The sequence below is a fragment of the Mustela lutreola genome, chromosome X (assembly GCF_030435805.1).
Source record: "Mustela lutreola isolate mMusLut2 chromosome X, mMusLut2.pri, whole genome shotgun sequence".
NCBI classification, from domain to species: domain Eukaryota; kingdom Metazoa; phylum Chordata; class Mammalia; order Carnivora; family Mustelidae; genus Mustela; species Mustela lutreola.
In genome coordinates, this window is record NC_081308.1 from 42,123,608 (window position 1) to 42,140,584 (window position 16,977).

Sequence of the window (16,977 nt, forward strand, 5' to 3'; positions counted from 1 at the left end):
GAGGAGGTGGGCACCCTCAGGGAGGTTCTGTGACTCTGGAAAGCAGAGTGGCGGAAGTCGCACCCAACGCAGGGAGAAGGGGGCCTCAAGGGGAGTTCAGGGGTCTTTTGGCAAGTTTCCCTTATTTGGATATTTCGCCTGCTTGTCGGAGTCCCATTGGTCCACTGGAGCCCGGGGTGGGGTCTCAGATTCCCGCTTCTCAGGGTCCCATTGGTCCACGGGAGCCCAGGGCAGGAGGGTCTCAGATTCCCACTTGTCAGGGTCCCATTGGTCCATGGGAGCCTGGGGCGGGAGGGTTTTCAGATTCCTGCTTGGGTCTTTGTTCTCCTGTCCGAGCTCAGGATTTGTGGCGGGGACTTTCGCCATCTTAAGTAGCCCTTTATTTCTGCCAGCCCAACACAGAAAGTGGTTGATTTTCTGTTTCTAGAATTGCTGTTCTTCTTCTCTTTGATCTCCCATTGGATTTGTAGGTGTTTGCAATCTTTAGATAAGCTATCTAGCTGATCTCCTGCTACCTGAAGTAGTCTCAGCCTGCTACTTCTCCACTATCTTGACTCCTCTTCCCTGGACCTGGAATTTTCTTGATGGGAAAGTTTTTTTGTTTTGTTTTGTTTTAGGCAGAGAGAGTAAGACAGAGAGAGCACAAGCAGGGTAAGGGGCAGAAGGAGAAGCAGACTCCCTGCTGAGTAGGGAGCCTGATAATGCGGTGATGCAGGGCTCAATCCCAGGACTCCGGGATCATGACCTGAGCCAAAGGCAGATGTTTAACTGACTGAGCCACCCAGGCACGCCGGGAAAGTTTGAATAACAATTTCGATTTCTGTAATAGACACGGTTATTCAGATTTTTCTCTTTCATCTTTTGTCAGACATAGTAAGTTGTATTTTTCAAGAAACTTGTCTATTTATGTTGTCTGATTTAATTCTGTTGTAGTCTGAGAATATAATCTGTATGATTTCTGTGTTTGGTCTGTCTTTTTTTCCATGTGTCTGTTGATGGGTATTGTGTTCTATAGGGTATAAATCAAGGTGGTTGCATGTTGTTGAAATCTGTTGCTTTACTGAATTGTAGGCTACTTGTTCAATCAATTATTTGTCATTTTAGGGGATAAAAACTGGCAGAGATTTTAAAGTTTATATGGATATGGAAAGGCCTCAGAATAGCCAATAGCAGTCTTGAAAAAGAAGGAAAAGTATTAATTAAGGTTTATTGTAAAGCTACAATAATCCAGGTAGTGTGGTTTTGATGTAAGGATAAACATATATAAATCAAATAGAAGAGAGAGTCCAAAAATAGACCCACACATATATGGACAACTGAGTTTTGTCAAAGGTACAATTCAGTGGGGTAAGGGAATTTTGTTTTTGAACAAATTGTACTGGGACAAATGGGTATCAGTACTGGAAGAAAAATACCCTTGACCCGTACCTCACACCATATATAAAAATAACTTGAGTTTAATATGATTAAATTGTTTCAATTAGACCAACTCATCTAACAGATATAAACTGTTAACTATGATAAATACACTTTAAAAACTACTGAAAGACAAATACCATATGATTTCACTCATATGTGGAATTTAAGAAACAAAACAGATGAACATATGGAGAGGGGGAAAAAGAGAGTGAAGCAAACCATAAGAGACTAGAAAACAAACGGAGAGTTGATGGGGGTGGGTGGGGGTGGGTAAATAGGTAATAAGTATTAAGGAGGGCACTCGTTATGATGAGCACTGGGTGTTGTATGTAAGTGATTTATCACTAAATTCTGCTCCTGAAACCATTATTACACTATACTTTAACTAACTATAATTTAAATAAAAACTGGGGGGAGAAAAACTACTGAAGGAACTAGATAGTGACCAAGGGGAATTTTTCTGGATCATCTTATATTGAGTAATTTTGGATTTTTACACCAAATATTATCAGGGTTATATTATAGTAACACCATTTTCTGTTACAGTAGGCAGTTTTTGTCATAGTAGGCTGTTAACTAGGTTAAACTCAAACTGGAAATGCTGTGTCATTTATGGTGGGTAGGAACTTAGATCTCTGCTCAGACTTGTTCTAACTTCTAACTCCTCTTCAAAATCTCCCTGCTTTTGTTTACTCCACTAGTACATGTTTTGTTTTGTTTTTCTAGAGAATATAGTTATTGTCTGTAGAAGGATTTTTTTAGGAGCTTGTTTCTCCATACTAGAGGTGGAACTAGAGGTGGAACTCTTACAATTGATTGTTGTGCATTGAACCTATATTCTGAGACCTTGCTAATAAATTCATGTATTAATTCTAGTGAGTATTTTTGTAAATTCCTTAACATTTTTTTGCATCAATTACCATGTCTTTTTATCATTTACTTTTTAGTCTACCTGCCTTTTTTTATTTTATCTTGAGAGCAAAAGTTTTCAGTCTTTCAGCATTGAGTATATTAGCTGTGGTTTTCGTTAGATGTCCTTTATTAACTTGTGGCAATTTCTTTCTATTCCTAGTTTGATGAAGGTCTTTAACATGAATGGGTATTAGATTTCCTGGGTGCTTTTTTTGCATTTGGGATGAACATTTTATTCTGCTGGTATGGTGAATTTCACAGATTTTCAGATGTTAAACTGACATTGCCTTACTGGGATAAACCCTACCTGATCATGATTATTAACATTTTTTATGTATTTCTTGAATCAGTTTGCAATAATTGGTAAGGACTTTTAGCTCTGTGTTTAAGTGAGGTATTAGTATTCAGTTTTAGGGGATATTTTGTTTACAATATCTTTGATTTTAGTATCATATTAATGCTAGTCTCATAAAATGATCTGGAAAATTTCATGCCCACCTTATCTTCTGAAAGAGTTTGTGTAAAGTTGCTATATTTGCTAGGAATTTTTAAAGTTCATTCCTCTGTTTTGTGATTTTGTGTAATATTACTTTAAATTTTATAATTTTTCTTTAAATAGATGATAAAATATGCCAGTGAACTCATATGGAACTGAAGTTTTCTTTGTGGGATCACCTTTAATTTTGAAATTAAGTGTCTTTAACAGATATGGAAATATTCAGATTTTCAATTTCTTCTTATTTTGATTTCTTTGAATTTGTACATCTTATCTATTTTACCAAATATTTGGCATATGGTTGTTTCATAATATTCCTGAATCATTGTTTTAATATCTGTTTTATCTTCCACAATGTACTCTCTTTCTCTGAAATTGATAAAACTTCAGTTCAGCAGGAATATATTAAAAATCTATCTTTTTATGCACTTAATAGCATAGCTTCAAGATATATAAAGTAAACATTGACAGTGCTAAAAGAAGAAACAGACAAAATGTGTAATCATAGTTACAGATTTTAACATATCTATCTCTATAACTGATTTTGTCTGTTTAGAGACCAAAGAACCTTTAAAGATATAGAAGATTTGAGGAGAGCCAAGGTGGCTCAGTTGGTTGAGCATTTGGCTCTTATTTGGGGCTCAGGTCACAGTCTCGGGATTATGGGATTGAGCCCCACATGGGGCTCCACACTCAATGGGGAGTCTGCTTGAGATTCTCTCTGTCCCTCTCCTGCTGCTCCTCCCCCTCCCACACATGCTCTCTCTCCCTCTCTAAAATAAATAAATAAATATTTTTAAAAACAGTAGAAGATTTGAACATGATAAACCAATGTGACCTAATTAACATACAATAGGTCACTACATCCCACAACTGTAGAATATACACTTTTTCAAGTGCATATGGCATATGGAGCAAAATAAACCCAATTTTAGGATATAAGGCTAATTGTAACAGATTCCAAAGGATTGAGCTTGTATGCTAAATGTTCTCTAATTACTGTTGAAATAAATTAAAAATGGACAGAAGGACACCAGAAAATATCCAAATGTTTGGAAAGTAAGCAACAAAGATGGAAATATCCCGAAAGTCAAAGAAGAAATCACAGTGGAATTAGAAACTGTTTTGAGCAGAATGATAATTAAAATATGGCACATCAGAACTTGTGGGGTGAAGCTGAAGCACTACTCGGATAGAAATATATTGGTTTATGGGGCGCCTGGGTGGCTCAGTGGGTTAAAGCCTCCCTTCGGCTCAGGTCATGATCCCTAAGGTCCTGGGATCAAGCCCCACATCAGGCTCTCTGCTCAGCAGGGAGCCTGCTCCCTCCTCTCTCTGCCTGCTTCTATGCCTCCTTGTGATCTCTGTCAAATAAACAAATAAATAAATAAAATCACGGGGCGCCTGAGTGGCTCGGTGGGTTAAGCCTCTGCCTTCAGCTCAGGTCATGGTCTCAGGGTCCTGGGATCAAGCCCCATATCGGGCTCTCTGCTCAGCGGGGAGCCTGCTTCACCCCCCCCCCGCCCCGCCTGACTCTCCCTGCTTGTGATTTCTGTCTGTCAAATAAATAAATAAAATATTTAAAAATAAATAAATAAAATCTTAAAAAAAAAGAAATATATTGGTTTATATATATCTACCAGAAATTTAGAAAGTTTGGTGATTAGAATTAGTAGAAAAATTGGTGATCTAACTTTGCAACTCAGGACATAAAATAATGAAAACTAACAAAGTCAAAACTTGGTTCTTTGAAAAGGTTAATACAACTGATAAATCTTTAACAAGACTAATCAAGAAAAAGCATGAGAAAACACAGATTATTAATGCCACAAATGGAAAAAGAAATGTCACTACAAATCCTATATATATCAAAAGGATATTAAAAAGATATTATTACCAACCATTTCCCACTACATTTTATAATTGAGACTAGATGGACACAGTCCTAAAAATCACAAATTACAAGGTATACCACAAAAAGAAAGAAAAAAATCTTAGTAGTCTTTTTATCTATTGAAAATATTAATTTATAACTTAAAATCTTTTTGCAGGGGCACCTGGGTGGCTCAGTCAGTTAAATGTCTCTTGGTTTTCATTAGGGTCATGATCTCAGGGCCAAGGGATCAAGCCCTATGTCAGGCTCCACACTCAGTGCAGTCCATTTGAGTTCCTCTTTTTCTCTCCCTCTGCCTCTGCTCCTCCCCCTGCATGCGCTCGCTCTCTCTCTCTCTCTCTCTCTCTCTCATAATTAAATAAATAATATCTTTAAAATAAAATAAAATCTTCCTACAAACAAGCTCCCAGTCCACATGACTTCATTGGTGAATTCTTCCTGTTATTTAAAGAAGGAATAATGCCAATCTCATTCAAGTTCTTTTGGAGACAAAGAGAGAGAGAACACTTCCCATCCCATTTGATAGTAAGTGGAACGGTATTAGAATGAAGAATTACACTCCTTCAGAAAGATATTAAGAAAGTGAGTAGGGGGACGCCTGGATGGCTCAGTAGGTAAAGCTGCTGCCTTCGGCTCAGGTCATGATCCCAGGATCCTGGGATCGAGTCCCGCATTGGGCTCCTTGCTCAGCAGGGAGCCTGCTTCTCTCGCTGCTTCTGCCTGCCTCTCTGCCTGCTTGTGTGTACTCTCTCTCTCTCTGGCAAATAAAGAAAATCTTTTAAAAAAGAAAAAAGAAAGTGAGTAGGAAGCCACAAACTGGAAGAAGATAATTGCAATACATAGATTTGATAAATGACATATTCAGAATATATAATGAACTCTTAGAAATCAAAAAGAGAAAGGCAGATAACCCAGTAGTAAAAGAAATGGGTAAGAGACATGAGTAGGTACTTTAAAAAAAAAAAAAAAAGAGGTATCCAGGGGTACCTGGGTGGCTCAGTGGGTTAAGCCTCTGCCTTTGGCTCAGGTCATGGTCTTAGGGTCCTGGGATTGAGCCCCACATCGGGCTCTCTGCTCAGTGGGGAGTCTGCTTCCCCCTCTCTCTCTTCCTGCCTCTCTGCCTACTTGTGATCTCTCTCTCTATCAAATAAATACCTAAAATCTTTTTTTAAAAAGAGGTATCCAAATAAATGGTCATTATGTATATGAAAAGGTGCTACACATCACTACTTATCCAGGAAATGAAAATTAAACCCCAATGGGACAACCCTACACAGACACATATACACAAAAGAATGGATATAATTAGAAACACTTACAGTATCAAGTGTTAATGAGTATTTGGAGCAACTGGAATTTACATATGTCGATGGTAGGAATGTAAATACTTTCAGCCACTTTGGGAAACAGGCAGTACCTAATGGTGCTAAATGTATAGCTGTCCTGTATCCCAGCAATGCCACTCCTAGGCATTTACTTAAGAGAAATGAATGCATATGTCCACCAAAAGAAAGGTACAGAATGTTCATATCAGCATTAGCATAATTGCTAAGAACATGAAACACCCCAAGTGTCCATCAACAGGAGAATGGATTACTGTTGTATTGTTTTCTTACAATATGATAATACACAGCAATGAAAAAGAAAGAGCTACTGACACACACAAGAGCTTGGATGAATCTCAAGAAATTTATTGAACAGAAAAGCTGCGTGTGCAGATGAATACACACTGTATATATAGCTCAACTTATGTAAAGTTCAGAGATAAGCAAAACTAATCTCTGATTATAAGTGAATAGTGGTCTATGATCAGAGTGGTAGTTATCTCTGAGAGTCAGTGATTGACCAGGAAGAGCTGCAATGGAACATTCTGGAACAATTAAAATGTTTTATATTTTCATCTAGATGGTGGTTACATGGGTATGTATCTATAAAAAAATCACTGAGCTCTGCAGTTAAGATCTGAATTGTACTATGTAGAAATAACCTCAATTTTTTAAAAACAAAGAATTTCTTTTTTTTTCTTTTTTTTTTTTAAAGATTTTATTTATTTATCAGAGAGGGGGGGGTGAGAGCGAGCACAGGCAGACAGAATGGCAGGCAGAGGCAGAGGGAGAAGCAGGCTCCCTGCGGAGCAAGGAGCCCGACGTGGGACTCGATTCCAGGACGCTGGGATCATGACCTGAGCCGAAGGCAGCTGCTTAACCAACTGAGCCACCCAGGTGTCCCAAAACAAAGAATTTCTTAAACACATCTTATGAGCCTATGAGATTATTTTTTTGGGATATTTATATAGAAATGGTATTACTTGATCATTGGGATATACATGCAGTGCACTAAGTATGCCCATTTCATTACATCTATGTCAACACTTGGAATTATGTGCATTTCTTATTTTGTGGCCCATCTAATGAATATAAAGTGGTATTGTTTCTTGTACTTTCTCTTTTTTTAAGATTTTATTTATTTATTTGAGAGTGTGAGAGAGAACATAAGAGAGACAACACGAGTTGGGGGCAGAAGGCAGAGGGAGAAGCAGACTCCCCACCAAACAGGGATCCCAGTGTGGGACTTGAACCCAGGCCCCTGAAATCATGGCCTGCCCTGAAGGCAGACCCTTATCTGACTGAGCCAACCAGGCACCCTGTTTTTTGCTCTTTCTGATATCAGTTATCCATTTGGGTTTCCCCTTCAGTGAATTAGCTTGTTCCTATTATTTCATCTTTTCTAATGATATAGTTGTTTTCTCCTTGATTTACAGCTAATCTGCTCATTTTCTTTTCCACAGAGGCTTTACCCCCACTGAGGTGCCCCTGGTTATGGGTGTTATTTACTATCTTCTGAATATTTGTTCCTATAGGAATTAACTGAAAAGAGTCTTCCATTCTGAACACTTAAGCTTTTTATTTATATTCTGATGACTTCTATGCTGACACCACTAGTTGCTATATTATAACTGGATTCTAGTACCACATTTACGTGCATATTAGCCAATTACCATAGACTATTTTACTTTATTTATCCTTCCTTAGTATGTGAAGAATTGGCATCATCATTGCCCACATGAGGAATCCTCTGACAAAATTACAAATTTTGTCAGATTCTGTTTCTTATTTCTTCCCACTTTGTTATCTTCTCTTACTAATTACTTTGCAATTCCTTTTTTTTTTTTTTTAAGAATACTATCCAGATACACTCTCATCTTAATTCCTAGTGGCATCACCCAAAAGCAGATCTGTATTTTCTTATGCTTGGCTTCTTTTATTCCTAATGAGATTTGCAGATTCGCTTCTTCTATCTGGTCCATCCTAAATGCTCCTGATAGATTTCATTACCTAAAACATTGCATTTATCTTTGTCACTGGCTTTACAAAATAAACTTACAATTATTCCCTATTATATAACACATGACCAGTGTGGCCCATGTAGTTCCAGTTCAAGTTGTATCCATACAGTTCCTTAATTCATGCATTCCTCAAATTTTCACCTGATCTTTAATGCCTACCATAGATGAAGTTCATCTCTGCATCCAGGAACTTTATTATCTTTTGTTCTGCCTATCCAGGTAATAGACACTTTCCTATTGTTTCATTTCAGGTTATTATCTATTCCATGAAATGGCAAATTTATTGCCCTTCTCAGTTTCTGTTGCCCTGCCCCTCAGATGCTTCTGCCCCTAGTAATTTTTGGAAGTCCCTGAAAATAATAAGAGTAGGTTATTTTCAGTGTTTGAACACTAAGCATGAAGGGAACACTTAACACTATTAACTCACTGAATTTGTGGAGGATAAGAATATAAGAGGATTTTGCTATATTTCGGAGGGACTTTCAAAAGACTATACTTTCAGGGCTCATTTCTATAGTTTGTTACTAGAGAAGTCTCTCTGAATGTGTAGAGTATCCAAAACCACGAGGAGGAGGCACAGTGTTCTCTCCTGAGCATGAAGCCAGCTTTTGGTGTTGCTTTTTGTAACTGCCATTTGCTGTTGATGATGATCGTTTTTCTCTCCCTTCCGGAGGGACTTTTAAAAACTCTACTGAGAGGTTTCAGTAGAACACAGACTGTAATTGATAAGTAAAAGCAGCAGCACCAGATAATAAGTTTCCTGCTTAGGCATTGTATTTCTATTATGATAGAAATCCATTAAAATGAATAGCACAGAAAGTATCTACTGTTGAGCTTTAGGGGAAAAAAGTCTCCCTAGCACTATGATCAGATTAATTTTTCAAAGCAAAAGGCTTAAACTGCTTAATGAAGCATAAGTACATGTTCAAATGGCACAAAAGAAAGTGCTAAGCAGGCTAAATGAAGGAGAGGGCATGAATGTGTCTTTTGATTCGCGAGTAAACCGGACTTTCGGAGGCAGTTTTGTGAGTGGCAAATAGAATGCAAGCTTGCACACGCGGCTGTTATCTAGGCTGCTGACTCTCCATTTATGTGCTGTTCATTGAATCTGTGGGCTCAGGAAAGGTATAGAGAAGCTTACTATTGCAGGAGCAGATTTTCGAGACTCTGATATGTCTCATGCATTATTCTGATAATGAAAACATTTGTGATTCCCACTCTGGGTGAAACTAGTTTATGAATTATGTTAAAGCTTATTTGTAGCAATAAAGGTATAAGGTACAGTGACTTAAATGCTAAAGAATTTTACTTCTCTTTCTAATATCACAGGCCTTTGAAACACCTCATTGCTCATGTTTATTATGGAATCCAGGTTCCTTCCGTGACATAACCCCACCATCTCTTGGGGGTTTTTTGGTGGCACCTGCACATTTGTATCTGTGTTACTGCCAAGTCCAGATTTTAGTAAGCAAGAAGGTAGAAGAGGGTATAGAGAAAACATTCCTACTGTCTCAGTGCTCTGGCTTGAAAGTGGCACCCATCATTTTCCCTCCCATTCTGCGGATGAGAACATTGTCATGTGGCCATACCCAGTTTCAAAGGAGGCTGAGAAATGTTATATGACTAGGCAGTCATACGCCTGGCTTCTACTCTGTTAATGAAAAAGAATGATGAAACAGATTCTAGTGGACGGTTTTCAGCCTCCCCAGATAGCTTGTCTTCTCTCTGATTCTAAGCTTCTTGTTAGATGTATATGTTTTTAGGGCCAAGGAAACAATTTGACCTAGGTGGAGAGTTGGAGCATAGAGATCCGGTTATTGTTTGTATAGCACAGGATGGCTATGGCTACAGTATGTTTCCTATAGGTATGAACAAATTAGTTTTTTCTTGGTTCTATCGAGATATTGACACACATCACTGTATATGTTTAAGGTGTACTACATAATGACTTGACTTAAATCCGTTGTGAAATGATTACCACAATAAGCCTTGTTAAAATCCATGTCATAAAGATGCCAAAAAAAGAAAAAAAGTGTGTTTTTCTTGTAATGAGAACTCTTAGAATCTACTATGTTAGCAAATTAAGTTGATTTTTGAGCACACTGATTTGGTACTATTGCTAACAAGCAAAAAGGAGCAAGAGTCATGGATTTAGAATCAAAAGCTAATGTGAACTTGGACTCCAAATCACCGCCTCCAAACCTAGTCTCTGCACAGATATTTTCCCTTAAAACCTTTGTCTTTTCAATCTTCAGTCCATCCTACTTTATATCTCTCTATCCACCTACTTCATATCCTACCAAAATAGAGCTAGAATTCTTCTGTTGAATGCCAGTCTTCAACACTTAATAACTATATGTTTTAAGGCAAATTATATAAATAACCATTCTGAGCTTCACTTTCCTTATCTACAATAGGGAGATAATAATCGAAAATACCTCAAATGGCTTTTGAAAGGATGGGTTGTGTGTGTGTGTACACACACACACACACACACATATACACACACACATATATGTATATATATTTCTTAGAGCAGTGCTTGGAACATTGTAAATGTTATGCAGGAATTTGGCACATAAATGCTATATGTGTCTCTCTTGTCATCATTGTGGCCATCATCATCATATTTACTGGTTTCCCCCATGTTCAATTTATATTAGTTTATGGGTACCTTTTAATCCTCTGTTACCTATTCATTGTGTCAATTTTACTGTCTCTCTCTTTTTAGATGGGAAGTTTGGGATTAAGACCTCACAAAAGAGAATTTCTGGAAAAGCTTCCTTTCACGGTGAAATGGAGGGTGAAGATACAAGAGATGACTCACTGTATTCCATTTTAGAAGAACTGTGGCAAGATTCTGAGAAGATAAAAAGATACCAGGAAAAACAGAGCAAACCTCTGAGTCATGCTGCTTTCATCAATAAGAAAGTACTGAATACAGAGTGGGATTTTGAATATAAAGACAGTGGAAAATTTGTTCATCCAAGCCCAAATCATATTCCTTCACCGAAAAGACCGCATAAATGTGACTCATTTGGAAAGAGTTTTAGGCATAATTTAGACATACATATTCCTAGTAAAAATAATGCAGTGAAGAACTTTGATAAAAATACCAGACATGGTCAAGTTTTCACGCAGAGCTCTTCTTATACTAACCATGAAAACACTCATACAGGAGTGCAGTTCTGTGAAAGTGATCAGTGTGGAAAGGTCCTCAGCCTCAAACAAGCATTCAGTCACAATCTGAAATTTCCTGCTGGGGAGAAAGCAGACATGTGTTCTGAATTTGGGAAGATCTTCACCCAGAAGTCACACCTCTTTCCACCTCAGAGAATCCACACTATGGAAAAACCTCATGAACTTAGCAAGTGCGTAGATGTGTTTACACAGAAGCCACTACTCAGTATATATCTGAGAGTTCACAGAGATGAAAAACTGTATATATGTACTGAGTGTGGGAAGGCTTTCATACAGAATTCAGAATTAATTGTGCATAAGAAAACCCACACTAGAGAAAAACCCTATAAATGCAATGAGTGTGGAAAATCATTTTTCCAGGTGTCCTCTCTACTTAGACATCAAACAACTCACACTGGAGAAAAACTCTATGAGTGCAGCCAATGTGGGAAAGGCTTCTCCCTGAACTCAGCCCTCAATGTACATCAGAAAATTCATACTGGAGAGAGACACCACAAGTGTGGGGAGTGCGGGAAAGCCTTTACCCAAAAATCCACACTCAGGATGCATCAGAGAATTCATACAGGAGAGAGATCCTACATATGTACTGAATGTGGGCAGGCCTTCATCCAGAAGGCACACTTGATTGCCCATCAGAGAATCCACACTGGAGAGAAGCCCTATGAATGCAGCGACTGTGGGAAATCTTTCCCTTCTAAGTCACAACTCCAGATGCATAAGCGAATTCACACAGGAGAGAAACCGTATATATGCACTGAATGTGGGAAGGCCTTTACCAACAGGTCCAATCTCAATACTCACCAGAAATCTCATACTGGGGAGAAGTCTTATATATGTGCTGAGTGTGGAAAAGCCTTCACGGACAGGTCAAATTTCAATAAACACCAGACCATTCATACCGGAGAGAAACCCTATGTTTGTGCTGATTGTGGGAGGGCCTTCATCCAGAAATCAGAATTAATTACACATCAGAGAATTCATACCACAGAGAAGCCTTATAAATGTCCTGAGTGTGAGAAGTCCTTCTCCAAGAAACCACATCTCAAAGTACATCAGCGAATTCACACGGGAGAGAAACCGTACATGTGTGCAGAATGTGGAAAGGCATTCACTGACCGGTCCAATTTCAATAAACACCAGACAATTCACACCGGAGATAAACCCTATAAATGCAGTGACTGTGGAAAGGGCTTCACTCAGAAATCGGTCCTGAGCATGCATCGCAATATTCATACATGAAAGTAACCCTTTTTCTTTCAAATGAGCAAGCCTTATCACAGAAGTCAGGTCCAAGTGTGTGTTATAAAATCCATCCAAGACAGACCTTCTATGAATACGCTGCATGGTCCAATGCATCCATCCAAGCCTTTCCCACCTGAGATGAGAAAAATTATTCAAAAGAAACCCTCTACGAATGTGTCGAATAAAAGGGACTTTCCATGTTTGCAGGGCCTCACACACTATAATAGAATTCATACTGGGAAAAATGCTGTTGGTATGATGCATTCGGAAAAGCCTCCCTTATAGAAAGTATTATAAAGCAAATTGTTACCAAATTCTTTATAGATGGAGCTCCATTTGTATGTATTCTATACATACAAACGTATGTGGAGGACAGTCATGTTTACTGTGTTTTATTAAGCCATGTGAAGTGGCAACAAAATGAAAGGGAGAAAACAAAATCATGTATCTGGTATGTGGACCTACTCTCAGTTCCATAGGGTATTTGTGGCAGAACCCATTACACAACAGGAGGAGTTATTGAATTGAAATTCTTTTTAGAATTTAATATGACTGTGTCCATCAAATATCTTTCCTATTGAATCCTTGTGTGAGTCCACAGTTTTAAAGTCATTATGGTTTTATATATATACACATCGGCAGACATCTCACTTGAGCACATAAATACACATAAATACAGTCTTATCATTCATACTGGTTTCCACGACATCGTTTGTTTCTCTTCTTTCATTGTGGTGCAGTGGCAAAACAGCCAGAGACCTCTCCCATCCTTTATGCCTACCCCTTTGCAATGTTACTCTCTTTTTTTTTTTCTCTCTTTTATTAAGAGGTAGAGAGCTCTCTACTCCTTGACTCTGAGCTTGGCCATGTGATTTGCTTTGGCCAACGTACATTAGCAAAGAGATTCAAGAGGCTGGAGAAAAGTCTGCCTTGAGTCTTCTCTTGCTGCTTTCTGGAATTCTGAGACCTTCACATGAAGAAACTAAAGAGTACTCTAATGTGGGTATGAGAAACCTTATGGAACAGAGATGAGCGAGCACAGATAGGAGGCCTCTTAGACCAACTTCCAGTCATGAAAGTGAGACCTTCCTCAACCTCCAGCCCCAGCCAAAGTGGCCCACGCCAGAAGAGCCATACCAGTTGCTGCAGCTGACCAAAAGAATTATGAGATACATAAAATGCTTCTTGTTTTAAGCTACTAAGTTTTGGGTAGTTTGTTGCACGGAAAACGCTAAACAGTACCTTAAAGTATATACTCGTTGGGGGGATTATACAAAACACAAGACGTGGCATTAGCTCTGGGCCTGGGTGGCAGGTAGAGACTGGAAACAATGAGGAAAATTGTTAAGAAAGACTGGAAAAGACAGCAGCTCATATAATTTACTAAGGAAAAGAATAGCAAAACAGTCACCATGCTCTGTGAGAAGATAGAGAATCTACCAAATGAACTTGTGGATCTGGCTAAGGAGATTTCCATCAGAATGTTGAAAATATCAATTTGCTGCTTTTCAGCTGCAAAAGAGAGATGAACTAAGGAAATAACTGTTCCATTTACAAGCAGAATTCAGAAGAAATACAAAAAAAAAAAAAATCCAGGACTTGCTGGGTTGGAAAATAACTATTTCTCACATCTCCAAGTTTCTCCAGTCATCAAAATAATCAAGATGAAAAATGGTCTCAGGGTAGAGATCAAATCATGGAAACGGCTATTAAGACCCTCTTAAAATGTGTGAAATGTTTAAGTTGGTGTTTTGGGGACTCTCAGCTAAACCAAATGGCTTCTAAAAACTTCATTACATTGTCTGCCCAATAGCCTGATGCATGGCTAAAGTAGAGAGGGGCCTGTCTTAAAAAGAATTGTCATTGTGACATTTGGGGCATGGAGTAAATACAAATGAGATTTGTGGAACACCTATAAGGTTTCTAATAGAGTTTTACTACCTTCAAGTTAGACTTAAAAGAATTGAAACAGTCCAAAATGAAAAGCGGCCTTGGACTACCTTCTCTAACTTCTATGAATGGGAAGCAAGCAGAGAAAGTTACTCAGCTGCCATTTCTTACGGTAAAAGAAGGATGTCTCAGAAGACCCGAGAACAATATATTAAAATGGACTGGGAAGCCATTCCCAGGTAGAACTGTGACCCAGTCAAGAATCATGTGCTGCTGAAGCAGGGAGACTTGTCAACATTTGCTCTGTGGGACTTCAGAGTTGTTAAGGAACAGTGACTAAGATGTGCCTCATGTTCCTCCCTTCTTTTAAGTGAGAGTATCTACTGCAGTTCAGTAGTCCCTAGCTCACCAGTGTGAGTGTGTGTGTGTGTGTATGGGCGGGGGTGATGGTCAAATAACTTGTCATTTAGCTCACAGGTCTCTGGATCAAGAAACTGAGAAATTGTACCCAAGGAGTTTCAGCCACATCTGAACCTGATACAGAAGACCTGAGGTCCTGTATTTGAGCCTGATGCCCTAATTTGGAATGAGACATTTGGAGGCCTTGGAATGAGGGTGAACATATTTTGCATGGTGTGGTAATATAAATAATTAATGACCAGAAGATAGTGTTAGATAGAAAAATGTTAACAAATTTCTACCCTCCCTATATGTGTGTCCCTTTTCAATCTTCATTTTGCTTTGTGTTTCAGTTGGGCTAATTTCTATTACCCTATCTTCAGGTTCATGGATTTTAACCCCTTACCCTGTTAGGTCTGTTTAACCCCTACTTCTGTTAGATCTACTGATGAACTCATTAAAGGCATTCTTCATCTCAGTTATGTTTTTTTTTTTAATTTCTAGTATTTCCATTTGACTCTAAGAGTTTTCATCTTTTCTGCTGAAATTCCTCATCTGTTCATACCTGTTGTCCACACTTCCCACCATCCTCTCTAACACGTTAGTCATTGTTAATTTTAATTCCCTATTTGATAGTACTAACGACTGGGTCAGCCGAGTCTGGATTTTTTTTTTTTTTAATTGCTTTGTGTCTTAACAGTGGACTGTTTATTCTCGCTGTTTTGCATCTAATAATTTGTGGCTAAATGTCAGATGTTGTATGTAGGAGAGTAGGAACCGAGGTAAAATAAATAATATTTATTTCCTGGAAATAGTCATGACTGCTCTTCTGATAAATCAGTAAGGGGGGAAGGGGGAGTCCATCTAGTCAGAATTTGGACTGGGTTTAGGTTTTGTTGTTGCTGTGGTACCTGCATTGAACTATAAACTTCAAATTTCTCAAGGATTACCTTGGGCTTAGGGTAGGCACTGGTTTTCCAGATAATTTTTCTCAGTATTCTTGTACCACCCTTGCCTTTAGGCCCTTCCTGTGTGCCTGCATCTCAGGGAAGATCTCTCTCCATGCCCGTGTCCCTCCTGTAGTAGTAGACTGCTGTTATTACTTCGGTCTTGGTAACCTGATGAGTAGGGGTCAGGAGTTGTCCTGGGCCAACCTCAGTTTTAGGCAGGACTTATATCCCTAGGTCTTGCAGGACTTGTATCCCTAGGTCTTGAGGGTGGGTTTGTTTGTTTTTTCAGTGATCCCATTCCTCCCTGTTGGTAAACGGCCTTTAGTGTTTTGGCTCAGGATGATTATCTGCCCTTCCCCCGTGAATGGAAGATTTTTTTCCTTTTCCTTTTTCTCTAGCCACAGTGGATCTGCACCTGTGTCCTGGGGGTGACTGGGTTTGCATCACTTCCCCCAGTGGTTTAAGGCTTTTGTTCTGTAAGGAAGTAAGGTCCCACTGGGGCTTTTTACCATTTCTGTATCAGCAGCTGTCCCTTGCATGCCTACACCACAGAGAGAGGCCTTCTCCAGTCTCCTTCCCTACCCCCATCATTTCTTGTGAGCATCCAGTGGAGGTCTGTAGCAAAGAGCCTGCATGTGAAAGCCAACTACCCTTAGGTCTCCAGTTCTCAGGGGTTCTATATCCTCATGCTATTCCACACTCAGCCTTTAGAACTTCATTAAAACTTCTTGCTGAAATCTTACTGCTGGTACTGTGGACCCGTCTTCCTTCTTGCTTTGCCACAGGTGAACCAGTGACCATTTCCTATCTCCTCTGAGACACTTGTCTTATACATCAAGATAATTGGTTCTCTGCAGTCTTAGTTCTTTGATGAGTTAAGAGAAGTTATGATTTTGTAGATTACCCGTATTTTTTCTTCTTCTAAGAATGGGAGCTATGCTCTTTACAGATGACTACATCCTAGGCAGAAGACAGAAGTCTGGATGGTCTCCTTTGGCCATTAACATCAGAATGTATGCCCCCCTTTCAATGTGACTCTTCCACTTCACCCATCAAGAGATAGAGTCCACTTCTCCAACCCTTAAAACCGGGCTTAGCCATTTCTTTGGCCAATGGGACATTAGCAAATACGACACAAGCAGATGTTTGAGAAGTGCTGACACTCTGAGGTTTGCCCACTTTTGCTCCTCTTTGTCCTAAGGACAAGTATGAGAAGGCCTGGGTTGTG

General features: G+C 39.0%; 1 protein-coding gene and 1 non-coding gene across 5 annotated transcripts in view; both read left to right on the top strand.

Annotated features, from left to right (window-relative positions):
• The window catches only part of ZNF81 (zinc finger protein 81), a 108,129-nt gene extending 92,518 nt beyond the window's left edge, over nucleotides 1–15,611 (top strand). For all 4 annotated transcript variants that reach the window (XM_059157215.1, XM_059157216.1, XM_059157218.1 and 1 more), the window contains one exon: nucleotides 10,799–15,611. In XM_059157215.1, coding sequence (XP_059013198.1) covers nucleotides 10,799–12,507 — 1,709 coding nt within the window. In that variant the 3' untranslated portion in view covers nucleotides 12,508–15,611. The remainder of the gene's footprint in view (nucleotides 1–10,798) is intronic.
• On the top strand, nucleotides 8,554–8,767 carry LOC131822433 (small nucleolar RNA U3). Its single transcript, XR_009350278.1, has one exon. It is a non-coding gene; the product is annotated as a small nucleolar RNA U3 (small nucleolar RNA).
• Nucleotides 15,612–16,977: the final 1,366 nt, after the last annotated feature.